The 26,438-nt window shown below is 48.9% G+C and overlaps 1 protein-coding gene across 2 annotated transcripts in view; it reads right to left on the minus strand.

Moving 5' to 3' along the window:
• The window catches only part of PRRX1 (paired related homeobox 1), a gene marked incomplete at both ends in the record, with an annotated part of 74,342 nt that extends 49,629 nt beyond the window's left edge, over window positions 1–24,713 (minus strand). For both annotated transcript variants that reach the window (XM_080698611.1, XM_080698612.1), the window contains one exon: window positions 24,473–24,713. In XM_080698611.1, coding sequence (XP_080554737.1) covers window positions 24,473–24,713 — 241 coding nt within the window. The remainder of the gene's footprint in view (window positions 1–24,472) is intronic.
• Between the last annotated feature and the right edge of the window lie 1,725 nt (window positions 24,714–26,438).

Below are 26,438 nucleotides of genomic sequence, written 5' to 3' on the forward strand. Positions count from 1 at the left end.
TCAGAGAGACTGTCAACTGCAGATTTTAAAAAGAGCCTTCCGAGTGGCAAATCCAGGTGCAGACAATTAAGAGGCGTCTCTCCCAGAATCCATTGCACAGGCAGCCGCCTGTCTCCTGCCACGGTAAATGTCATCTACCCCTGCACCTCCTCCTCCTTTTCTTCAAATGGCTAGCCCCTCAAGGCTAGAATCCGGGCCAGTGTCAGAAACCGCTGACCTTGGCCAGTCCCAGTTGCCTGAGCCCAGCTCCCCAGGCTCTGCGGAAAGCTGCGACCTTTGCCCTTGCTGAAAACATGGGACTGTTGGGGGGAGAAATTCTCCCCAGGTCTCTTCCTTCCCGGGTCCTGGGAGCCACTATGGCTCCTCTTAAAGGAAAAGCTGGTCCTCTGGGCTTCTGCCCTCTTGGGTTTTTGGTCTTCTGGGTCAGCATCTACTCTGAGCTTTCATTCTCCACTGACCAAACTATGTTTACTCAAAAAAAAAAAAAAATCTGAAACACAAAGAACAACTTGTTTTTTTTTTTTTGGGGGGGGGGTGTTGTACCCTTAACTAAAATTTTGCCTGGCTTTTGTGTGTTTCAAGTCATTTTTAAGTGAGTTTAATGCTGATGAAAGGAGCCAGATTGACAACCTTGGAGGGAAAGGAAGAATGAAGGAACAAAGGAATAAAAGACGGAGAGGAAAAAAGAAAGAAATATCTATATCATCCTAAATTGTCTTTTTTTTTTTTTTTTTTTTGGTGGTACTGGGGTTCCTGGAAGTCCTTCAACCTCCGGTCTAAACTCCCAGACCTATTTTTACATTTTATTTGGAAACAGGGTCTCCTAAGCCAGCACACCCAGCTGGCTTCAAACCTGCGCGATCCTCCTGTCTCTGCCTCCCAAGCGCGGGGATTACAAGCGTGCGCCACCACGCCAGGCATCCTAAATTGTCTTTAAGAGCTGGGTTGACAGTCCTGCAGGCAGACGGTCTATATATATATTTTTTTTTTCATTGTACTGGGGATGGAATCTTTCTACCTCCAGGCTACACTCCCAGACCTATTTTTATATTTTTTATTTGAAAACAGGGTCTCTTAAGCCAGCAAGGCTGTCTTCAAACCTGTGCGATCCTCCTGTCTCCACCTCCCAAGCGCGGGGATTATAAGCATGCGCCACCATGCCCGGCCAGAGGGTCTATATTTTAACTACTCATATATATAAACTTTTAACTACACATTAACACACACACACATAATGTATGCATGTATGTGTGCGGTACTAAGGATTGAGTCCAGGGGCATTCTACCTCTGGGCTATACCCCCAGCCCTATTTTATTTTTTATTCTGAAACACTGTCTTGTTAAGTTGTTGAGGGTCTCCCTAAATTGCTGAAGCTGGCCTCAGATCTGAGATCCTTCTGTCTCAGCCTCCCAAGTACTGGGTCTCAGCCTCCCAAGTACTGGGATTACAGGTGTGCACCACCACACCTGGTTTCTTATGTTTAACTCTATTTTTAACTCAAAAACAGTGAAACAATATCAAGTACTGCCAAGGAAACCCACAAGTGGCCTCCCTTTCAGGTTCTTGTGTGGTTGAGCAGGTATCTGTCCAGTTGATTTTTTTTTTTTTTTACAGTTTACCCTGTTCTTAACTCATAATATTCTGACATATAAAAGAAAGAAAGAGAGAGGGAAATTCTACTCTGGTCAAGTCCCATTCAAATATCCCCTCCTTCTAGAAATATTTCCTTCGGTGCCCCTGCAAGATAAGAAACCTCAGCGGCTCTATCCAGGGCAGTGTCTCAGGCTCTTGTTACACTAGAGCTGAAATGACACGCTCATCAGGACCTCAGACCAAACTCCTCCCTTTCTGCACACTCTGCCCTCTAAGACCTCATGATTAAAAACAGCACCCAGCAGGTTCCATTCCATCCATTACTAGGCAGATAGTGGAGTCCAAGAACAGTGACCCAGGGAGAAACAGAGGCAGGATGGACATTAGACTTTCTGACTCCAAATTCAAATCCTTGTGGCCTCCATCTATGGAAACGAATACTTTTCAGATGTCCATGATTGGGCGAAAGCACTTTAATTCCCAAATTGTCTTTCCTCTGAATGTTTCTTACAGATGAACACACACCTCCCCTGGCTTCGAGTCTGCTTTTGAGTCCACTGCTGGTCATCTGGGCTCAGCCTCTAACTGTCCAAGCCTGAGCCCCAGCCAACTGGCTTCTTGGGACCCATCTCACACTGACCCTGTCCTTCTGCAGCTGGAGGAGTGAGGATGGTGGGCCCAGCCACAGCTGGTATAAACCGACTTATCCTGACCCAGTTTCCTCTGTTCACCAGTGGAGACATCTGTGAAGGCTCAGAGCCTTGACTAACCTCAAACCAGCCCTGATCTGCAGCCAGTATCCAGCCTGAGGAAGAATATTGATTAAATTTCCTGTGCTGAGAAATTAATAAACGGATAGGTTCTAAATTGTCATCGGAAGTCAGAAGACTGTCATCTCTTTCCAAGTTCCATTTTATAGCAAGTCCAGTTTTTTCTTTTCAACTACTGAACCTCTCTGCGTAGGCCGCGTAGTCGATTGCATAATTCAAGGTTTTTGCTGACGGTAGCTTGCCATTTGCCAAGTTTTTTAAAACAATCAGGGCAAGTGCTGGGAGGCTCGGGACGCCAGGGTGCTAGGGATAGTAAGGCATCTTTTAACTCTCCGTGCTCCTTCAAGCTTCAGGATGCTCGAGCTAGCTGGGCTTCAAAATCGTCCAAAGCTAGACAAATAGTTTCTTCTGATATTTTCCAACTAGTGGTTTCCTGTAGGTTTGGAATTCCCGGTCTGGAACTACTTCAGGCTCATAGAGAGTTCCGTCTGTAAGGAACTTAAGGAGACATAAGAAAGAAAGGTGGGGTGCAGAAGCAGCCCTACAGAACAAAGAGGCCGGAGCTGGGGTCCTGGGGAGGCTGTGAGCTGGGTCCAGGAGGAGTCTCAGGTCGCCTGAAGTGACGAGGGAGGAACAGGTTGCAGAATCCAGGAGTTCGGGATTGGGCGTGTTAAAATTAGGCTGATTCCTCTCACCTATCAGATGACTGGCTCTTTAGGCAAGAGGGTATTGCAGATACTTCTTCAACACCCTCCAAAGTCCTCTCCTTGATGTCCAGCGCTGCCTTGGTTAGCAGCATGACCAGTGCTAGGCAAGCTTTTTTTTAGTCAGTCTTAATGATGGTTTTGATTGCATTGTTTGGAGAAAAGACTTGACTTCTGGCCTTTGGCTCTTCCAATGCACACACACTGGGGAGAAGGGGCTGAGACTAAGCACACCCAAGTCTCTTCTTAGGACATTCCCGCTACACACGCCTTCACATATCTGAACTGCGGCCTGGAGCAATGCTGCCTTCTGATGTTTTCTTAATTACAAAGAGGCTGATTTAACAGCACTTTAGACAGAATGCTTCCTTTCTGGGAAAATTATAGGCAGTACCGGAATTACAGGCTCTAACTGCAAATAACAAACTCAAGAAAGAAACAATACTCCAATTTCTCACCCCACTGCACCCAGCTCCGCTCCTCTCTCTCTCTCTCTCTCTCTCTCTCTCTCTCTCTCTCTCTCTCTCTCTCTCTCTCTCTCTCGTCCCTGTTGTTTGCTATTTTTGTACTAGCTTCCACACAACCCTTTACGTTCTGCGACCGGCTGCTCTCATAGCACAGTGTTCTCTAGCCCCATCCACTTTCCCGCAAGTGACATATGTGTTCCTTTTCATGGCTGAGTAGAATCCCGTTGTGTGGACATACCACATTTGCTTTCTCCACCATCTGCTGATGGACACTTAGGTTGGTTCCAGAGTTTGGTTATCATAAACCGTGCTGCTCTAAATGTGGGCAGGCACGGATGTGTCCCTGCACTATTGTGAGTTGAACTCGTTTGGATAGATGCTAAGGAGCGGCCCTGTGGTGGGCCCATTCCTCGTCTTTTGAGTAGCCTCCATATCGATCTCCATGGCTGTACTAACAAAATCTCAAAGTGCATAAGAGTTCCTAATTCCCCACGTCCTCGCCAGCATTTATTTTTACTTGCATTCTTAATGACTAAAGACCCAAATGGCGTTAAGATTGAAGTCGCAGAGTGTGCTATCACATTGAGAAAACAGACCTCACTCCTCTAACCTACCTGTCCCCATCCTCTCGCACTTGGGTACCTCTGTGCCTTCCTCAGCTGCACGCTGCCATCCCTGCAGTCTTCCAGGCGCATCAGCCCTCCTCCTGCTCCCTGGATGGACCACGCTTACTCGTGCTCCGGGGCCTCACTTGCTCTCCATCCCTCTCCCTGGGAGGCTCTTCTTGTGTGGCTGCCTCTTTTTTCTTGCTCATTTCCTTGCTCAAATAAGCATACTTTTTTCCATGATGGACTTATCCTAATCATAATTGGATGATTCATCTAGATGCTTATCTATGTACATGCTTATTCCCTTTCCCAGAAGAATGTAAGGTTGAGGAGAAAAGGCAATTGGTTATTTTTGTCCCTCCTGGATCCCTAGATATTATCTAGAAGAGGAACTGACACGCGGTAGGAACTCAACACATCACGTGTCAGGCATATAAAACGAGGCAAAGAGAGAGTCAAATGGGACTCAGTTCTGCAAGGATTAGGACTTAAACCTTCCCTCTGTTACATCAGCAATTCCCAGAGGATCCACGTGGGGTGTCCAGCTTTATGTTATGGGGTGTTTGCTCAAGTAATGAGAGATCAGTGCATTATTTTCAAACTTAGCTACGATTCTATGTGCTTATTTCCCTCACTGGGAACTCTCAAGAAGGTGCTAAGTGGGATGGTTGAGGCATTCTTTTTTTTTTTTTTTTTTTTTTGCGGGTCTGGGGATGGAACCCAGGGGCACTTGACCTGCAAGCTATACCCCCTGCCCTGTTTTTTATTCTTTATTTTGAAACCGGGTCTCACTGAGTTGCAGAGGGCCTCACTAAGTAGCTGAGGCTGTCCGCGAACCGCGATCCTCAGGTCTCAGCCTCCCGAATGCTGGGATGACAAGCGTGCGCCACCACTCCCGGCTAAAGGAGCCGGGCCATGTGCCAGTGTCCTGAGCAGTGGCAGGAGCGCACACAGGCGCTGCTCCGGATTCAGACATCGGCCCGCGGCCGAGGGACTGGAGTGTTGGAGAAGGCTGCCCAGAGATGACATCCATCTAGTTTGAAAGATTCCCCAGCACTAGCCCTACACCCAGAGAGGGAGGACCGTCCCTTTCCTCCTCCTCATTGGCCCACCCAGCTACTTCCTCGTGTGACGCTGGCTGCTCCGTTAACACGGCCACTCAACTCTAGCATGCATTTGCTAGCCCCTGGGAGGCTTCCTGGGACCCTGACCACCATCTGGAGCATTGCATTTGGACAGATGAATTTCCAGGTCCTCATGGCTGAATTACAAGTACTGTCTGACTCTCTCAAACAAAACCCAGATCACAATTAAATAAAAAAAACACCTCATTCGTCAGCAAGATAGCCAGAAACTGTGGCTGTCGATTTTGTTTCAATGCCCAGCATTATGCTTAACACAAATAAGCTGCTGAGGCTGGCCTCAACCCTGTGATCCTCTTGTCTCAGCCTCCCAAGTACTGGGATTCCAGATGTGCACCACCACACAGGCTCTGATATAAATTAGGAACATGGTCCCACCTATAATGTTAAGGAGAACCACACAGATCTGGTTTAATATTTAATAGATTCATCAAAAAGTTTATTCTTATTCCTTGGAATGAGAGGTCCGAGGGTGTGGAAGACCTTCAAGTCTCGCTGGGGTGAGACCCTAGGTCACATCGACCCCTGGCTTCCAGGAGAGCGCTCTGGCCAGACGGCTGGGTCACTCACACAGTCTCCACCTCACTGCTCCATTTCAGCTCACTGAGCCCTGGAACTAACATAAAGATTTCTATCTAACAGACATCAAAGGGTCTGGTGCCATCAGGGAGTTCTCTTTGCAAAAATACCACTCTTGGAAGGATAATTTGCACTTTAAGTCTGTGATGCCAGCGCATGGTCTGGTATCACGGTCACGGCTCCGTATTCCACTGAACAAATGTCACAGCAAGTGATTCAACTAAGCTGCATCCTTCCATTTCCAAGCCGCTGAGAGAGGCTGAGAGAGGAAAATGGGATCCAATGCACCAGAGGGCTCAAGTTGGGATTTTCTTTCTTGTTTTTCTTTTTCTTTTTGAATGTGTATGTGGTACTGGGGATGGAACCCAGGGGCATCCTATCTCCAAGCTATATCCCCAACTCTAGTTTATTATTTTATTTTAAAACAGGGTCTCACTAAGTTGTGGAGGGCTTCACTAAGTTGCTGAGGCTGGCCATGAACCCATAATCCTCTTGCCTCGGCCTCCCAGCTACTAGGACTACAAGCATGTGCCACCATACTGGATTTAAGTTCTGAGTTTGTTGACAACTGACTTTGACATTTTGAGAAAGTCTCTCCCCCTCATCTTGGTCTCAAAGATGTCATAAACCACTAGAGCAAGGTTCGCATAGTGAGAGCATCCCAAACGGGCTCAGAGGCCTAGCGCAGGAGTGGTCTCTGCTGCAGTCCGGCTCTGGGGAGACCATCCCCTCTGCCTTAGGCCCATCTTGTCTCTACTAGAGCTCACAGGCCTATCACATGCGGGTGATGATACTCAGCGTTCAACATTATTGTGAAAATTTAGGCAACAAAAGTAGTCTAAGTCATCCAGCATGGCAGCTGGTCCATTAACAGTGCTGAGTAAATCTCCATTTCTCTCCTTTACCCTCCTTGCCCCATCGAGGGACCAGAAGGCACTGGTTAAATGGAGTTGTTTCTGAGTTTCAGAGCCAACCAAAAAGAAAGATGGAAGAAAATCCAGAGTCTCCTCATTGACTCAGAACCGCTGCTGTCTCACTGATACCATTTTCGTAACCAGGGTAGAACAGCCCTTGTGGCTACGTGTGGAGGCACTCTCACTTGGAGAGCCGGCTTTCCTTGGAAGCATGATGCATGCTGCTCGGAAAACTGCATGTAAGCCAAGCGCTGTCTTTGGTAACTGCTCCCCCCAAAACACCCCCCGCGGAGCAGGTGAGTCAGCCAGGATGGCTCTCAGGACAGTCGCAACCAAGATCTGCGTTGGGTGTGGCACTCGGTGAATGACATGTGCTGTGTTCACTTATGCAGCCAGGAGATTTGCAGGGGCCACACAGGGCCCTGGGTGTGCAGCCAGCGAGCTCCACAAGTGATTAAATGTAAAATAAACAAGAGCAAACTGTGAATTATGGAACTACAATTCCACCAAGGGTGTTCCAGTGACATCATAAACCACCAGCGCAAAGTTCATATCACCAGATGGGCTCAGAGGCCCCAGCCCAGGAGTGGCCTCTGCTGCAGACCGGCTCTGGGGAGCCCTTCCCCTCTGGCTCTGGATCTCCTTGTCTCTACCAGGGCCATCTTCTTTGTTCTCTTCTTCTGGTATTAAATCACACCAGCCTGCTCTGCTAAATGGGGTTTCTTCTAATTAATCTGATGGTTTAGCAATGGATGCAGGCCAACAGAGAGATTCTTTTGACAGCAATCTGATTCTACACATTTGACTAGAAAAACGAGGCCTGATGGTCAATAGAAAATACCTTTGGGACAAGAGCCCTGAAGTATCCTTGCAAAGGGGCATTTGAGGCAGAACCTTAGTATATCCCAATCAGTGCAGTACATTCAGCTGTCACGAAGCAAGGCACATTTGGGAAAGTTAAGGCCTGTTCATCCCCATCACTCTGAACTTTGTTACGATGAATCACTACAATGCACCAACAAACATTTGCTTTTAGAAATTTAGCTCATAGGCTTATCAAACGTCAGCATCTGAAAAGGGGTAAATTCAAATGTGACTTTATCAGACCACATGGAAGATGAGTAACCAGATTTCAAACTATTACAGAAAATAGGCTCCACCCACCATCTGAAAGTAAAAAGAAGGAGGAGGAGGAGGAGGAAGAGGAGGAGGAGGAGGAAGAGGAGGAGGAGGAGACGATGACGATGGTAATCCACCTTCCTAAATGAGGCATACTTTAAACATCTGAAAGCTTACTTATACTTAAAACTAAATTGCACATATGTAAATTGCCAATGCCAATCTCAATACCACTAACAAGGAAGGGGGAGCCGGGGGGGCTCCCCAAGCGCTGTGTGCGTGTCTGTGCCTATCATGATGAGCGATGACAGTACATCAACAAAAGTATTTAAAAATCTAAATTGGAAATGTCAGTGTCCGCGTGACAGAGCACCGCTCTGGGGCACTAGGGATTGGATTCAGGGGCATTCTACCTCTGGAACTACAACCCTAGCCCTATCTTATTTTTAATTTTGAAGTAGAGTTTTGCTAGTTACTGAGACTGGCCTCACATCTGCACTCCTCCTTTCTCAGCCTCCCAAGATGATGAGATGTCAGTCATCTGCCACTATGCCCAGCTAAGCCGCTGCTCTTTAAATACATACATTTTCTTCTAGAATAAGTGCTGAGATAGTGATCACCTAAAATCATTGTTAAGATTTTTATATTCCTCAGTAGTTTCCTCAAACTATTTTGCTTGCTTTTATGCAAAATACTGTCTTCTTTAAGTGCTACACGTGTGCTGTTTCTTACTTGTTTGCTCATATATCACGTATTCGATGACAATTTGTAAGTCACCTATGATAGGAAGGACACCACAACAAAGAACATACAAGACTCAGCCAGTGTCATAAGAAAATACTTTATGGGGGGAAATGGTCTAGAGCAGTATCTTCCAACTTTGTGGTGTTATAAAAATCATCAGGATGCCAGGCTGGTGGGGCACGCTTGTCATCCCAGCATTCGGGAGGCTGAGACCAGAGGATCGCAGTTCGCTGACAGCCTCAGCTACTTAGGCTCTCTGCAACTCAGTGAGATCCGGTTTCAAAATAAAGAATAAAAAATAGGGCAAGGGGTGTAGCTCAAAGGTCAAATGCCCCTGGGTTCCAATCCCAGACCCCCCCCCCAAATCATCAGGAATGTTTAAAATGCACGTGTTTTAGAAATTCTGAGTCTCTGGATATGAAGGCCCTAGAATCTGAATTTAAGATGTTTCATTCAGAAACAAGAGAGGCAGACATCACATTGGAAATGTGCAGAGTCAGGGTTAGGGTTCCTCTCCATCTCTTTTCACCAAACCATTAGAAATGAGCCGCATATGGGAGAGACATGAAGGAAAGAACTGAAGAGAACAAGGGCTGAAGGAAAATTTTCTTAGATGAGAAAGGACTCCATTCTCTCCAAAAGAGAACAGTAACCCAGGCTTCTCCACATCCCCGGGGAGACTCCACAGATGTGGGAAAGCCCAGGCAGCGTTCAGCAAGCATGCGCACTTGTGCACACATCAGAACTGCTATTCTCAACAGAGCCGCGGTGCTCCTGGCCTTTGCTAACCCACCGAGCAGGCCCGGGGGCAGCCATCTCGCTCGTGACCTCAGAAGGGTCATGGTGAGCCGCTGCCCTAGACGCCCGCCCCAGCCTCCCGGCAAACGGTGACTGCCTTGCTCCACGTAACACAGCTGTTGGCCCCGCTGACGGATTGCTCGAGAATGCCAGGAAGATTTAATTGTTAGTTGCTTGGTTAAGAAAAGAAAAAGAAAAAAGAAAAAAAAACAGAGTCTGGACACTTCACGGTATAGAAATGCAATGTGTCTTCCAGGCTGATCAGATTTCACAGCGGTGTGTGTGAAAACAGGTCACATATCAAACTGGGGACAGAATGTTTATCTTATTTGACTGGTTAGGGGACAAAAGGTGTATAATTGCAGTTAACATGTGACTATTATTCCTGTACAAAAAAAAATTAAGTAAACTGCACACTTCAGTGGGGTAGTAAGTTAGTGCTGTGTTGGTCACAGAGAGGCTGTCACGTGCTTGAGTCCTGGGATTGCACTGCCACGAGACGCTAGGCATGGCGTCCTGAGGCTTGGTGTCCCAGCAAGCATCACACAGTGCCCATAAAGCTCAAAAGCTAGAGGAGACCACGGTGATGCTGAAGCAAGTGTAAATAGGAAGAGGGGCGCCATCTGCACAAGTCAGAAGCAGGGGTGAGGGCCTGCAGCCCCCGTGCTTGAGAGACTGACGCAGGAAGATCACAGGTTCAAGGATAGTCTCAGGAAGTGAGCAAGCCCCTCAGCAACTGAGTGAGAACCTGCCTCACAGTAAAAAATCAAATGGGGAGAGTCGGGCGTGGTGGTGCACGCTTGCAATCCCAGCACTCATGCGGGAGGCTGAGACAGGAGGTCTTGGTTCATGGACAGCCTCAGCTACTTAGTGATGCCCTTTGTAACTCAGTGAGACCCTGTTTCAAAATAAAGAATATAAAATAGGGCTGGGGGTTCAGCTGGAAGGTAGAATGCCCCTGGGTTCCATCCCCAGTACCACCAAAAAAATAAAAAAAGGACCGGGATTGCAGCTCAAAGGTGGATGCTCCTGGGTTTAATTGCGACACCAAGAAATAAGTAAGGGAACGAATGAATGAATGAATGAATGAATGAATGAGTGAATGAGTAAACAAACATCTTCCTGGCTATTTCATCCTGAAGGGAAGGCTCAGCACGGGAAGCTCTCAGCAGACGCCCGGCTGTACCTAGCGCTTGCCTGGGGCCTGAGGAGCATCACTAGAATCACGTGGCATCGGTTTGCAGCTGCAGATTGAACACGGATGTCAAATTAGTCACTCAAGAAGTGACAGGCTGTGCGAGTGTGACTTTTAGAGGATGGGCATTATAATTACAGTTGCAGAAATGGCCTCCAACGTTGTTTTAGAAACCGCCCTGAGTACGTGCCCGGGCCTAGAACAAATGATTCTTGTCAGAGATGTGGAGGTGGACAGTAAGAAGGCAAGTATTGCCAGGCGTGGTGGCGCACGCTTGTAATCCCCGCGCTTGGGAGGCAGAGACAGGAGGATCGCGAGCCAGCCTCTCTGGCTTAAGAGACCCTGTTTCCAAATTTAAAAAAATATAAAATAGGTCTGGGAGTGTAGCACAGAGGGAGAAGGGCTTCCAGAAACCCCGGTACCACCAAAAAGAATAAAGAAAAAAAGAAAAAGAAAAAGAAAAGAAAAAGGCAAGTACTATTTGAGGGAAGAGTCCAGGGTAGTGGGCACTTGGTTATCTCATTACTCCAAACAGTGAAACTCTATAATAAACATCAATAGTCTACTTTTATAGAGGATGGTAACATCCACAGAATTGTCTGAAATCAACTGGCAAATAAATGAGGGGAAGCATAATTTAATACAAATTCTCTAACCCCCAAAGTCAAATATATGAGCTGGGCATGGTGGTATATGGCTGTTACCCCAGTGTTTGGGAGGCTGAGACAGGAAGATTGTGAGTGTAAGGCCAGCCTCAGCAACTTAGCCAGACCCCATTTCAAAATAAAAACTAGAACTGGTGGTGCATCTTGGAGGTAGAATGTCTCTGGGTTCAACCTTCAGTACCAAAATACAAAATAAAAAAGCAAAGCAAAACATGTGGAAACTCCTAATGTTCCTGAGTCTAAATTAACAATTTCTCACGTTTTTGTGGGGGGAGGAAGGACTAAAGCTGTCCTCATTTATACTAAGCACATGTGCCATCATTGAGCTACACCACCAACCCCCAAATTCTCACTTTTGGGGGCTTGGCATGACTCTAATAAAATGCACCCTTAATTTTTATCTTTACTTGATAACTTTTAAAAAATCTCCATCCCATCCCTTCTGGTACAAGAATACACATACATATATATAGCCCTCTTTTTCTTCAAATATTTTCACAAATACAGTCTTCTTTTGGACTATTACATTGCCACGAAGAAGACAGGCACGGTGTCATATGCCCACTTTACAATGAAGAATACAAATGCAATTACTTTTTTTTGGTGGTACTGGGGTTCCTGGAAACCCTTCTACTTCTGGGCTACACTCCCAGACCTATATTTTTATATTTTTATTTGGAAACAGGGTCTCCTAAGCCAGCGCGGCTGGCTTCAAACCTGCGTGATCCTCCTGTCTCTGCCTCCCAAACGTGGGGATTACAAGCGTGCGCCACCATGCCCGGCTGCAATTACCTTTTAAACATTTGTGTAACACAGTGATGCATTCCTCCACTTCACTAATACGGGACGATAACACATCTAAAAAGAATTTGGTTGACATCAAAGGTGGTGGAGTGGGGTACAATTCAAAAATAATGAAGATGGGGTCAATAGAGCAAGGTCCAGGTCACCTACAATGGCCCTCTATAATTTTCCAAGCCACACTTTTCTTATCTATAAAATAAAAGGAATGATTCCGTCAGCTTCTGGGAAACGAGGGGGTAAAGCAGCAGTTTGAGTCTATTACGTAGTTAAAATGGTTGAACTTCAAGACCCAAGCCACACAGCCTCAGTTCCCTTGAAATTTCACATCCATCCAAGGAAACTCTGAATCTTCAAACCAAACAGCCTCACATAGTGCAGGAAACAGACATTCTCACCGCCTCAACGAAGAAGAATGTCCGGGAAAAGGGGAAACAAAGAGAGAAAAATGTAAATAGCAGCCCATATATTCTGAATAAAAATGACCACACTCGGAAAAATCTCTTCTTCCCTGAGGGAACTTAAGAGAACAGACGGTTGCAGTCAAATGTGCGGTGATATTATTTTCTGTTTCTCTTGTCAGGAGGGATTCCGTCTTTGAAATATGTCTAGCCAAACTGCAGATTTCAGTTCCATGATTAATGAACTAAATTGCATTTTATTTCTTAAATGTGTTGAGGATTCCTCCTGTGGTCTCCCCCGATCTCAAGGATTATGCTGCTGAGCAGCACATCTGGTTACGGGCTCCGAGAGCTCCGGTGCTGATCTTTCTTTACCCCCTTAGAAAGAGTCAAAGTGGAGCCAGGCGCATGCCTGTAATCCCAGTACTTGAGAGGCTGAGACAGGAGGATTATGGCTTCAAGGCCAGCCTTGGCAACTTAGATCCTCAGCAACTTGGTGAGACCCTGTTTCAAAAATTAAAAAATAAGCCGGGTGTGGTGGCGCACGATTGTAATCCCCGTGCTTGGGAGGCCGAGACAGGAGGATCGCACAGGTTCGAAGCCAGCCTCAGCTACTTAGTTAGTGAGGCTCTCAGCAACTTAGTGAGACCCTGTTTCCAAATAAAATATAAAATATGTCTGGGAGTGTAGCCTGGAGGTAGAAAGTCTCTGGGTTCCACCCCCAGTACCACACACACACAAAAAAAATTAAAAAATAAAAAGGAATAGGGGTGTAGCTTAAAGATGGCGTACCCCTGAGTTCAATTCCTAGTACAAGGAAGGAAGGAAGGAAGGAAGGAAGGAAGGAAGGAAGGAAGGAAGGAAGGGCAAAGTGAGAAACTGCAGAAACTCTTATCGAGCAAGTAGAGTTTTTAAGTGTGATTACTCCCTGTTCTCCCTTTCTCATAAGGAGAGAGATTAATTATTAAGATTTATGAAATACATCTAATACATAATTTTCACATTTAATTCAGCCTAATTTCATATCACTTGTTAGTACTCTTCATAAATAAAATGTGTATATTTATCCAGCAAATGTTTTAATGCCACTTGTCTGGGAATAATTTTTAATAGAATTCATAATGATAATTTATGTCTTCCCCACAATTATGACTGTAGACAAAGGTTGACATCTGGAAAAAAACGTATCCATTTTAATTTTGGGGGAAGTGCTTCTCCCTCTGTCAAATCCTGCTGCTGCCATGTTCTGAGAGCTTGCTCCCCTCTGACCATCATCCTACAAAGTACAGAAGTACAGAAAAATAAGTGCTGTTCTCCTCCGTTTTGTTTATTTCTTGGCAAAAGTACATATGAGTTTTAAGACATTTAATAAAAAGAGAGTTCAAGATCTAGGGACAAATAGTAACAGACGTTTTTCTTCAGTGATAGGTTCTCCCTGCTTGGTGCTTACTCTGTGGCGCTCGCTCCTTCCTCTCTTTCTTTCTTTCTTCTTTCTTTCTTTCTTTCTTTCTTTCTTTCTTTCTTTCTTTCTTTCTTTCTTTCTTTCTTTCTTTCTTTCTTTCTTTCTAAAACCAAACTATGTAAAAACTCATGTTGTGAGTCGTAGCTCTCCACCTGTGGTCCAGGCATATCCTTTAGGTATCATTCCGGCTTTTTTCCCTCAGTTCAAAAGGAGACCTGTGCTCAGGTCTAGGGAAGGCTCCCAGCTAGGACCAGCAGAAAAGAGCGGCAGCGTGCCCTCTGCAGGACTCAGGGCTGGACCTGAGCAGGCTCCAGGACTGCGCCCCGACTCATCTGGGCAGGCTTAGGGCTGGACCTGAGCAGGCTCCAGGACTGCGCCCCGGCTCCCAGCATCCTCCGGGCAAGCTTTTGTTTGTTTGGATGATTTTTCTGATGAGAACAAGTGAGTTCAATGTTTATGTATCTCCTGAACTTAGGAGAAACATGATCTTTGAAAATTGGATTAAAAATTCCTCTTCTGATTAAAGAAAAATCAGTAATGAAGAATGCTAATACATTATAATTCAAAATTATGCATGAAATTAAAAGAAAGTATTTTCATTCTAAACTTTTAACCACACCTTCCCTGGAGGTGGTGAAATATAGGTCACTTCCGTATGTATGTATGTATGTATGTATGTATGTATGTATTATGTAGTATTGGGGATTGAACCCAGGGGCATTCTACCTCTGAGCTTCACCCCCAGCCCTATTTATTTTTTTTATTTTTTATTTTGAAATAGGGTTTCACTAAGTTGCTGAGAGCCTCACTAAGTAGCTGAGGCTGGCTATGAACCTGTGATCCTCCTGTCTCAGCTTCCCAGGTGCTGGGATTACAAGTGTGTGTTACCACACCCAGCTCCCATTGATTTATTTAATGTAAAGTAATACATTTTTCTAAAATGACCACTTATCATGCTCTGATAGAACTTTATAATTAAAAAAATAATTGCAGCTAGAAAGCAGAGAGAGAGAGTAGAACCAGACTCTATCAAAAATACCTCTTGATTTATTTGCTTTCGGTAGCTGTGTTATACACTGTGGAATTTATCCACCACCACCCTAAAAGTCTCGAGTCTTAAGAAAATTCTCAAGGCAAGTTAACAATCATAAAACATTCAAAATCAATCAAGCAATCACTAAGCCAAACATGAGAAGGAGGGAGGGGGAGGGCTAAATGAGTAGTGTGTGCAGGTGTGCCTCTACCATGTTGTACTCCATTAAGATGTATGACTACATGCATAATAAAAATTTTTAAAAAATGCAGAGCCAGGCACTGATTGTTTCTAGAATAAGTGAGGAGGAAAGGGGTTGTGGGATCTGGACCACCGAGGCAGTCAGGGGTCTCAGGAGAAGAGGTGGCAGCAGGAGGTCCTTGTAGATAAAGAGAGTAAGTCTGCAGCCAGGGGCGAGGCGTGGAGCTAGGACCATTCAGATGAGAAATCAGAGATGCAGAAGGGATGCTGCACCTGGCCACAGAGGCCAGCTCCCAGCTCTTGGGAGCCCTAGGGAAGCAGTGCCCCTGCCCTCCTGTGAGCAGATGGGCAGGATGCTGCAATGGGGTGGAGATAAGAGATGAGATGGAGTGGTTAAAAAAAGAAGTAGGATAAAATTCAGACTTAATGTAGAAAAGAATGAAAAGCAATCGTGTGTTCTAAAGAAGGGGAGAGCTGTGATTTTTTTTTAAACAATGTGTGTGTTGAAGAAACTAACTTCTCATCCAATAAATAAGCTCCGAGGATCTGTGTTACCCTCTCTGTCCATCACCTGCACAGGGAGGGTGAGCGTTCACGGGGGAGAACAGATGGGGGAGGAGGTGGTACCGCCATGCAGGCAAGATACACTACAGGAGATGGGCCCAAGTGACTTTAGAAGGGTTGGCCGGGCCTGGTGGCGCATGCCTGTAACCCTAGTGCTTGGGAGGCTGAGGCAGGAGGATCCCAGGCTGGTGGCCAGCCTCAGCAACTTAGTGAGGCCCCCTGCAACTTAGTGAGGCCCTTTTACAAAATGAAAAATAAAATAGGGCCAGGGATGTGGCTGGGAAGGAGAATGCCTCTGGATTCAACCCCCAGTACCACAAGAGAAGAAGAGGGAGGAGGGGGGGAGGAGGAGGAGGAGGGGGAGGAGGGGGAGGGGGGGAGGGGAGGAGGAGGAGGGGGAGGGGAGGAGGGGAGGAGGAGGAGGGGGAGGGGAGGAGGAGGAGGGGGAAAACTTACCAAGAACTGGAGATGAACTGAATGGAGGTGAAAAGGAAGGAGAGTCAAGGATGGGTCTGAGATGTCTGAGTTTCACATCAGATGTGGGAAAAGAGAAAAACACTCAGACAATCAGACTGGAGATAGATAGCTCATTATTCTCTGTCTCTTCTTGAGGTGGAGCACTTCTGTGACATTCAAATGGAAATGTCAAATGGGGGCTGTGTGTGTGAATCTACACCTCTAGAGAGGTGGGTCTTAAGACTGCAGTGGGAGTCACGGTATATAGGCAGGCCGCTATGGAATAGGTGGCTCTTACCTAGTGCGTCGGCAAAGAGCACGGGGTGGACAGCCCTGGCAGAAGCTGCTAAACGCCTAGTACTTGGGCTGGATCATAAAGGCAAGAAAGGCCCTGGGCGACCCAGCAGAAGCTCGTTCTGCTACTGATAAGCATTGACACGCTCAGCCAACATGTTGATGACCGTCCCAGTCCCAGAGTGAAGTGCCTCCTATCAACAGGCCAGTATTCAGGGAAGAAAGTGGCAGAAAATGGAACGTCAAAATGCACATGATTATTCAGAGTTACTTCCCAATCTGGATTAGTGGTGATATAGGACCGGGCCAAGGTCTACATGTTTAGGTCCAATACCTACTCCATTCCACTCGAAATTTAAATCCTGTCTATTTATGAGTTGCCGGAAAGAGGAACGGAATGATAGCCGATCTCCCAAACCACAATTCCCAAGAAGTCTCCAACTAAGTTGTTATAAAATGAACTAGCAGAGAGGAACAATACACGTAGCTATCTGGTGTGTCAATGTAATTGAGCTTGACAGATCTCTCCCTTCCTGAGAATTCTAGAAAACGGTATTTAGGAGGCCTCTGTGGCCTCTTAAGTCCCAGTTTTCTCTGCGGCGCGCAGATCTTCACCAGACATTCAGGGCAGAGCGTGTACAAAGAAGGAAAAGGACCTTAGACAGGCCGGGAGGCGGAAGGCAGGCTCCCTCACCACCCACCAAGCCCACTCCAATCTCCCCAGGCTTCCCCTCCACAGACTCACACCAAATCCTGTGAAAATTGCACAACGGCTGGAGGAAAACGTGGTCCTCTGCATGTGCCTGGAGTCCCGGCCAGCCCTACGCTGCCCACAGTCAGGCCGACTGAACTGCGCACACCCTGGCTCAAGCCTTGACTGAGCCGGGCCCCTTGAGCTTGAAGTTGCGTATCAGAGTCCTCTTGGAAAGATTTGGCTGTTTTAAATATATCTTTAAAGTACCAGGAGCACACCCGTCGATTTTTATGCTCATTTATATATATGCCACCTTCCAGCCCTATGAGGCTCCTTACAACATAATCCCATGACTGAGGACAGATGTTACAGTGAATGAGCCCAGTATTCCTAGGCTCCAAATGTTTGTGGGGAAACAGTTTCCTTTACAGTCTCTGTTTCCTATGAACACCCAGGCAAAACTCTCTTGGAAGGTTCTAGATTAACCACCATAGACGCTAAGAAAGCAACATCTTCCTTCAGTCCGTTCGGGGCTCCCAGGGCACCTCGCCTTGTGGACCACTGATTTCAGGAAAAAGAAACACATTCTAAAAGTTCTAAAACGTATAAAGGGGGTTAAGAATTGTTCCTTGTCTGTCCTGTAAGTATTTTGAAACTCTGGCCCTGCAGGGGAGATTGCTGGAGTCAGATCTGGGGATTGAAAGTGGTTTGGGGTGCTCGGATTCCATGTTCACACAAGATTTGTTCTTCTTCTGAGGCCCGTTGGCAGCATCTAAGTAATGGCTGCCAGTCCTCTCAGATCTGCCCTTCTTTTCTTAAACACTTTAAATTCATGGGCACAAAAATCCCACCTTTCCAGGGGGTCAAACCCTTTCCTCACCAGAAAACCCAAGGTACCAATTCTAGTGCCCACCCCTCTAGTGCTGGTCTTCTGGTCCCACTGGCCTCTTGCCTCCTGCTCACCTGGACCCCTGCCCCTCGCTCACAGGAGCAGAGGGGACAGTGCAATCTACCAGCTGTGTCTGTGCTCCCATCCTGTGTAACAGGCATCACATGGTCCCTGCTGTGTCTTCAGGCCCTGACACTCCCATGGTTTTTGTTCTTTATGCAAAGGTGATTTCCAGCCTCTCACACCCCCCCCCCCGCCCCGCAGGAGTCCAGGGTTGTTTGTTTGTTTGTTTGTTTTTTAATTCAGGGTTTGTCCCAGGCTTGCTCTTGGGGATTGCGCCCCCTACCTGCTGGCAAAGGGGAGAAGCACCCCTGTGTCTGTCTAGGCTGGCAAGCCCCCCCACCCCAAAGACCCTGTGGCGCAGGCGTCCTTCAATTTGCAGGGAAAAGGCGGACATGAGGTGAGAGTTTGCATCCTGCTTGGGCAGAGATGGAAACTTTGAAACCAAGGGTTCTGAGGCCTCTGCTTGCAAAATTAATTCAATGAGGGATTTGTACAATTCAATCGCAAAATTCAGTTCATTGTTGAATTAATTCCTCCTCTACCTAAGTCCGTCTGTCTGTCTCCTCTCTCTCTCTCTCTCTCTCTCTCTCTCTCTCTCTCTCTCTCTCTCTCTCTCTCTCACACACACACACACACACACACACACACCCTCCAATGTGGCTACACTTTACCAGAGCACTCCATTCCTGCAAGTGGGTTTCAGTGTCATCTCTCCTCTCTTGTTTATAAAAGTTGCCAACAGCTCCTCAAAAGCCACCAGAATAGGAACAGGACCTGTTTTTGCCCTTTTTATAATCTGCGTCTTGATAGTTCAAATTAACATTCATATTCTGTTTTCCTCCTTGGAATCTTGGCAAAGAGGAGTCAATAACCCTAGAAAGAAGTCCCCGTGTTCTTAGAAATTAGGCGTCTTCCCTGAGTCGGGGCGTCCAGGGGGACCCTCCTCACCCCTGCATTTGAGCGCCGTGGGGACTGCGGGCTCCTTAAGTTCTGATTGTCCCGGGGTCTTCTGCAAACTCACTTGCGCATGTTCTGATGTGTCCTTTCATCCAGTTTCCTTAACCAACCTCCACTGCGCCTGTGCGCCCCCACCCCTGTGCTAAAGCACCAAGGGACCCCGCATTCAGCTTCTCAGAAAAATTTTTAAGGTGATTCCAGGGTCAGTGACATAGTCATTTTTAAAGTTGTAACCCTAAATCAATAGCCCGTAATTGACGGTATGACTGTTTCCTTGCGGCTGCAATACTAAATTAGACATTTAATGCTGAGATTCTAGTGCTATTCCAAGAACTTCTGCTCTGCTCCAGGGAAAAGTGAGCCTGCGGGTCTCTGAGCCACCAGAGGACTGCCCCCTCTGTCTCTGCACTTTCCAGTTTAAGAAGAGAAAAGCAAGTAGTGGTGGTGTGTTGCTTTTTTATTACTGTTTGGGAGTGTTGCCTTTTATAATTGAGTGTCCTCAGCCTGCACACCAAGGCAGTTGCTTTTCAAGGACGCTGTTGATATGCTTCCTCGTTATCTTTGAACGGGGAGATAAAGAAACCCAAACAGTGGGAGTCACTCGAGGGTTGCGCCCAGTAAAACCAAGTGGGCAGCGAGAGCCGGTCTGCTGCCCCTCCGTGCTCTCTGAGGTAGCTCTGGAAATGTTTGGATACAAAACGGCCGCAGGAGTTGGTCTCTTGTCCAAATATTTTTCGGTAAATATCTTGGTCTCTAGCTCTGTGGAAGACTCTGAAAGTCCTGTCGATTGAATGTACAAATAGTTGGACGAAGGGTCCTGAGCCTCCTGCCTCTTATTTTTCTTCGTGGGAGGGGACTCTTCCTCCCCTTCAAAAACAAAAACAAAAAACAAAAAACAAAAAATACTCTTGTGCCACCTGCAAAAGAAAAGTAAGCACGCACAAGCCTTATCTCCTTCTCTGCAAATACTCTTCCGATTTCAAAAGTTGTGCCTTACATGGCTTCTGCTGCCTCTAATCTCTCCTAAAGGGTTAACATTTTTTGCAAATTCCAAGAATGGTAGAAAGTGGGCGCCAGCTGGAGATGCAAGGGTCGGGCAGTGAGCACCGCACTGGGCACGCAGAGGCTTTTGCAACAACCGGGTAAGCTCAAGCTTCAGCCAAAGAGAGTTCTCCCGGGGTGAACAGTCAGCTTCCGTGCCAGGTACACAATTAAGGTTGTAAAAGAAACATCTCGTCTAAGATGAAACATCGAATTGTTCTAAGGATCCTCCGAGTTGAAAATGTACAGCTGTCTAATGCCAAGGGGTCCCTGAGGTAGCTGCTGGTGGGGAGCAGAGTTCAAGCCCGGGATCCCAGCGGATCCTGTCGGTGAAGTAAAAAGGCACCTCTGCTTCTGGACACACTCTTTTCACAGAGGGCCTGCGGGGGTGACATCTTGTTAGTTCAGAGATGATTTATTCACTGGAACTGGAAAATCTAAAATAATGCCCCTGGGAAGACACAGGAACTGCGGGACCCGCCTGACCCCGCACTGCCCGCCTGGCACTTGGACCAGAGCGCTGGGCTCCTGGTACTGAGGCTGCGGAGCCTAAATGCTGGACTGCCGGACTGCAGGGTTCCCAGGGTGCAAGCAAGAGGAGCTCTTGAACCTTGGGGAGGGTCTCCTGGTCTGTTGAGGTTGGAGATCGGCAGCCCCTGGAGTATTCGCAGCCTGGGCCCGGCCGCTTCCCCGGTGCTGCAAACTCCAGGTCCCTGGTCCGTTGCTCCAGAGCGGGCAGGAGTTGCTGGACTGACCATTTCTCCAAAAACTGAAGAAAAGGCCACCCAGCCCCCAGACCCTACATGCAAAATACACAGAATTCACCACCGCCAGGTCTTCACCTTCGCTTTAGGGACTTGGTGACCTCCAGGGATCAGGGGCTTCACTCCTCACCCCCCAGCAGAGAAAACTTCCAGGCTACCCCTAAGATGAGGTGTGTAATTGGCTCCCCTTTTGAATTGAGATTGAATTGAGGCCAGGATTCAAATTCAGAATGCTAGCCCCTGGGGGTCCCAGGGTAGAGCCACCTCCGGGGACACCTCTGGCAAAGAAAAGATGGCAAAGGCTTGACAGGAGGGATGCCTGGCATTATTTTGATGCAAAGTCAATAAGGCCTAGAAAAAGAAATGTTCCTGGTCCCCTAGGCGTTTCTCTGGGAAAGAGGGGTTCTCTGCAGGAGTGCAGCTGTCTGATGGCTGTCCGATGGAGCCTGCGGTCTTCCCTTTCCCGCCCGCTCACACCGCTCCCTTGGCGAGCTCCCTCCGTTTCCCCGCGGCTCACCCCCAGCCGCGCCGCGGCCCAGCTGCACACTTAGCACGGGCTTGTGTGTGCGTGTGCGCGCGTGTCTAATTGACTTTCCGTCTACCTTTTTATGACTACATGTGTTTCCAACAAAAGGTCTTACGAGGACAATCTGGTTTCACTAATTTAGAGGTTGGGGACACGGACGGCAGACGCTTTAGACTTGGGGACATGGACGGCAGACGCTTTTCTAAGTCTGCAGAAGTTGAGATTAAGAAATGAGTGCGCGCTGTGCTGTCTTCCTAGGAGTCGGTCGGTCCTCTGCCTACTTTCATAGACTGTCCCCCCCTCCCTCTTCCCTGTCACCCCCATTTCTACCATCACCCCCACTTAACATCCCAAGTGCCCACATCAGTCATTGGATTATTAGCAGCCTAAAGAACCCCAAAACAAAGAACGCTGGGAGAATCTGGAAAGACAGAAAGTAATCCTTCCACAGAAAGGAAAACGGAGTGGATATCATTGGGAGAGGCTGAATTGCTGACGGAGGGTGGGAAGGCCCTCAAAGGAGCCTTGTTCAGGACAATACTCAGTCGCTCTTGGCTAGACTGGGAACGGGTTGTAATTGGGATTTCTGCAAAATTAAGACTCTGATATCAAACGTGTAAGTAGAACCTGTTTTGCTGATTTCCTCCAAACAGAAACGTTAGAAAGGAAAAGGACTGTTTCTACCTAGCTGGGAAAGTCTAAGGTATCTTTCCTTCGCTTCATCTCTCTGAAAAAGATAAACTTTTCCCGCTGGGCAGTGTCCTCTCAGCTGACTTCTGGGGTGCCGGTTTAGTCCCTGGCAGCTTCTAGTGTGACACCCTGGGTCCCTTGCAGCCAGGACTCCCCTCCCAGTGCTCCCCTGCTCTCTGCCTGGAGACTGCCCTCTTCCCAGCTTCACCCTCTGAGCCTCACTGTCTCCAGTAAGACCCTCACTCAGCTCCATTCCAAGTAGCTGTCAAGGACCTCTCCAGCCATCCCTGGTGGGAAGAAGGAAGACTGAGGATGAAGGTCCCACGGCCTCCTAATCCTCCACTCTCTTCCCAGAGAGAGCCAGGAGGCTGGGGACACACACTTCTAAAGCAGCAAGCTCTTCCTTAAAAGCCCCGGGCATCTCTCTGGGAAGCAAGGGTGCCCAGCATATCCCAGTTTCTTAGCCCCTGTCCTGCATTCTCAAAGCTGTTGACCGCCCATCTTCACAGCGCATCCTCTCCCTGGTTGACCTCTGGTGCCTTGGCTTTCTTTGGGGGTCATCCACCCACAAGGCCTTTCTATTCCTTGTAAGCAGAAGAGGGGTTCTAGTATCTCCTGGACAGGTTCCCCAGCCCTGCCCACAGCCCTGAGTTTGTCTTCTGCAGGCCCCAACAGATGCCCCGCGCCTGTGTGGCCTTGGTGGCGCCAGGCCGGGACTCTCAGGCATTGTTTCCTAGTCCCGGGTGGTTTCTTGGCCCCAGGAAGCATGGAGGTCTGCCGCTTTCTCCATCTCCCTGTTCTCCAAACCCACTACCAGGCCATGAGAAACCCCAATTCCCTTGGAAAAAGCCAAATAACCAGAGCCTTTGGCATCCTCTTTGACCTGCCTTAGTTGTCCTGGGCTCCCAGAGGCTGCAGGCTTGGTCTGATTTGTTTTTCGTGTCTCCCTGCCTTCTCTTGGGGCAAAACAACAGACCTGGTTTCTATTCCCCACCCTAGTCTATGCCTTAGTTTCTTCCGCACAACCCCATTTTCTTCTAGAGCGGGCGAAACCTTAGCCTTCAGGTCTCCAAATAGTGAAAAATAAAACATTGCTATTAATAATTAGCCAGAGTGAAAAACCAGAATGACAGAGTTAGCAAAGCTGAGTTCACTCGATAGCGTATTCCTAAATAGAGGATTCCTAGAATAGTGTCTTCCTAGCTTTTGGACAATTTGCATTTCCATGTGTAAAATGGTCATAGTATTTCACAGCGCCTTAGTTAGAGCTGAAAGTGTCTATGGAAACGCTCTGGCCTCTGCGGAGCGTGGCAGGATCACCTCTCAGGGTGGCATCAAATTGAGCTGCCTTTCTCTAGTGAAAGCCCAGGCCAGGTCTCCTTAGCCACCCCTGGGACCCTTGTCGGGGTCGGCCTGGTGGCTGATGGCTAAAATCACCCAGGGGAAGGAGGCCTGCACTGGAGGGGCAGGGGAAGGAGAGCGCTGGCCCCACTGGAGAGGTTCTCTCCCCAGGCTCACCCTGCAGTGCTCAGGCCCTGTCTCTGCTGTCTGGGAGTCCAGTTGGCTGTGCGTCTGTATTTCTAAAGTCGGAGACAAGATGGTTTGCTCAAAAACACAGAGCCCTGGTGGGCACCCATAGGTGCCAAGTTTCCAGACTTGGCAGATGGCAAGTGCTGGTGAGGAAAGGGACCCTGTCACAACTTCCAGCGAGTTCAGGCTCTGGCGACTTGCAGAGCCAGGGGAATAAGAGGATGCGACGGTGAGGAGCCAGTGGCCAGCTGGGGGTAGGGATCCATCAGCAGTGGCAGGAGGAGAATCAGCGGGCCCTGGCTCTGGGAGTGCACCTTTCTGGCGGTCAACAGGCAGAGCTCCTCCGGTGTGCCGCCGGCCTCCCTAGGTTAAACTTTCTTGCTAGGGACCACACTGGAGTAGAGTCTGGGGCTTCATCCCTGAAGCACGTTCCCTTCACTTCTTCCCCTGAGTTTGTTCGGATCAGCTGGACTTCTAACCCTGCCTCAAACCCATTTGCAGATGCAGGGGTCGGCGGGGCCCCTCTGCCCGGCCCGGCGCGCCCAGGCCCTGGTCGGCCGGAGCGCGGAGGTCCCCAGCACTCCGGACGCTCCGGGAGAGCCCTTCCCGCGGCCGCGCAGCTCTAAACCTCTGCTTTCCCACGCATCTGGCTTCCCGGCCTCGGTCCAGCCGCCCGCCCCGCCTGCCGGGCCTCCAGCCGCACTGGCCGGGATGGAGCCTGGGCGCCTGGGTCGGAGGAGGGACCCGGCAGAGACCCTCTCCCTCCGCCGGCCGCGCCCTCCGCCCCCTCCCGCGCCCCTCACTCACTGTCCTGCTGCGGGGTGTCGCTGCCGCTGGTGAGTCCCGGCGACTCCAGCAGGCCCCGGCCCGCCTCGCCCACGCTCTCGTCCGCCTGCGCCGCCACCATGTCCCCGGCCTCCTCCAGGTCCAGCAGGTGACTGACCGAGAAGTTCTTTTTCGCCTGCAGGGTGTCGAGGTTGCCCGGGCTGTCCAAGCGGCCGCCCAGCGCCGGCTGCCGCTCCAGGACGTGCCCGTAGCTGGAGGTCATGGTCTCCCCCTCCAGGCCCACCCGCCCCCCTCTTCCCGCTCGATCGACTGCGCTCTGGGCGAGGGGGGAGAGGAGCCGAGTGGGAAGAAAGAGGGGGGCGAGGAGGAGGAGGAGGAGGAGGAGGAGGAGGAGGAGGAGGAGGAGGAGGAGGAAGGCCGAAGGGAAAGAAAGAAGTGGCAGAGAGGGCGGGGACCCTCGGCAGAGCAGGGCGTCCGCACCGCAGCGTCCGCAGCCCGGGCTCTCCTGAAGCCAAGTCCCGCGCGGTCCAAAGAGATAATCCACACCAAAAAAAAAAAAAAAAGCAAATTTTCAAAGTTGCTCTCTGTTTAACTCAGGAGGGGGGGAAGAAAAGTCCGTTCCAACTCTCAGAAAACGTCCACACGCGCACACCAAAAATACTAATAAGGGGGAGAGACGGGGAGGCCCGCAGGGCGGGGGAGTTAAGCAAATAGGAGAGAAAGAGGGAAGGCTGGGTGAGAGAGAAGAATCAAAGTGGGTTAAAAAAAAAGTTAAAAAAGTTATTCCCCGGCAAGAGTTCAGGCACCAACAGAAGGAAGCTTGTTCCAGCTTTAAAACATCTTCAAGGAACCGTGTCCCCCTCTGTGCCCTCCCGCGGGTTCGCTGGGGCGACTAAAGCTTCAGGAGGAGAGGGTGATATCTTGCAGATGTATCAGAGAGCAGGATTCTCACTGCACTTTTCGTAAGAAGTCAAGAAAAAATAAAAATACAAACTCGGGCGTCAGAGTCCGGAGCGGCGGCGTCCGTCCCCCTCCCTCCCTCTCTCTCCCTCCGTCTCTGTCTCCCTCCCTCGTTCTCCCTCTTCTTTCTCAGCTCCTTTCCCTTCTCAGCTGGATCGAGAGGCTCGCTGGCACTTCAAAAGGCACAAACTGGCGAGCAGAAGAGGGCTTTGTAGGGAATACAAGAAGATTGGAGACCCCTGGGGGGGCAGATCTCACTTAATATTAATAGGAGCTGTAATTACGTGGCAAAGCCTTTGTGCCGCGCTGACGTTTTACAGACCCCGCTCCTCCATCACAGCCTCCTTCTTCCTCCTTTTCCTCGGACCAGAAAAACAGTCTGATTAAGAAAACCCCCTTGGCCAACTTCAGAGCGAGCGCGGGGGAGGGAGGGCGGGCGCGGGAGGAGGGGCGGGGGCCGGGCGCGAGCCCCTCGGTTTTTAAAGTAAAAGTCTAATTATCATTCCCCTGCAAGGGTACCGCGGCCAGAGAAGACAAACCGAAACCCGCAGTCACTTCAAACGGGCTGATTATTTTGCTTCGGCATTAACTCCTCCCGATTTAAAATCCTGTAGGAAAAAAAATCTCATTTGCAGTTTTGATAACAGCTGCGGGGCGGGGGTGGGTGGCTGGAAAAAAATCCGCAAGCATCACAAAGTTTCGCAGGGTTTTGTGCAGCTCGGGCAGAGGAGTCGCAGGGGCGCGGGCCTGCGCTGGCTCTGCGGGGCCGGCGCGTTAAGTACCGTGCTAAGTACCCAGCGCTAAGGCCAGGCGAGCCCCGCACGCTTCTGCGGCTCGGGGAGCTCCCGGGAAAGGCAGCCCGTCCCGGGACGCTTTCTCGGCCCGAGGAGCTCCGGCCGGAGGCAGGAGAAAATGTCCAGGCTTATTAAACCCGAGGAAAGCATTGCAGGGGTCTCCTGCAATCTCCCCCGCGACCGCAACCCTGCCGATTGCGCGGCCCTTTGGGGTGGCCCAGGCGGCTGCCTCG

The sequence above is a fragment of the Muscardinus avellanarius genome, assembly GCF_963383645.1.
Source record: "Muscardinus avellanarius genome assembly, chromosome: 7".
NCBI classification, from domain to species: Eukaryota; Metazoa; Chordata; class Mammalia; order Rodentia; family Gliridae; genus Muscardinus; species Muscardinus avellanarius.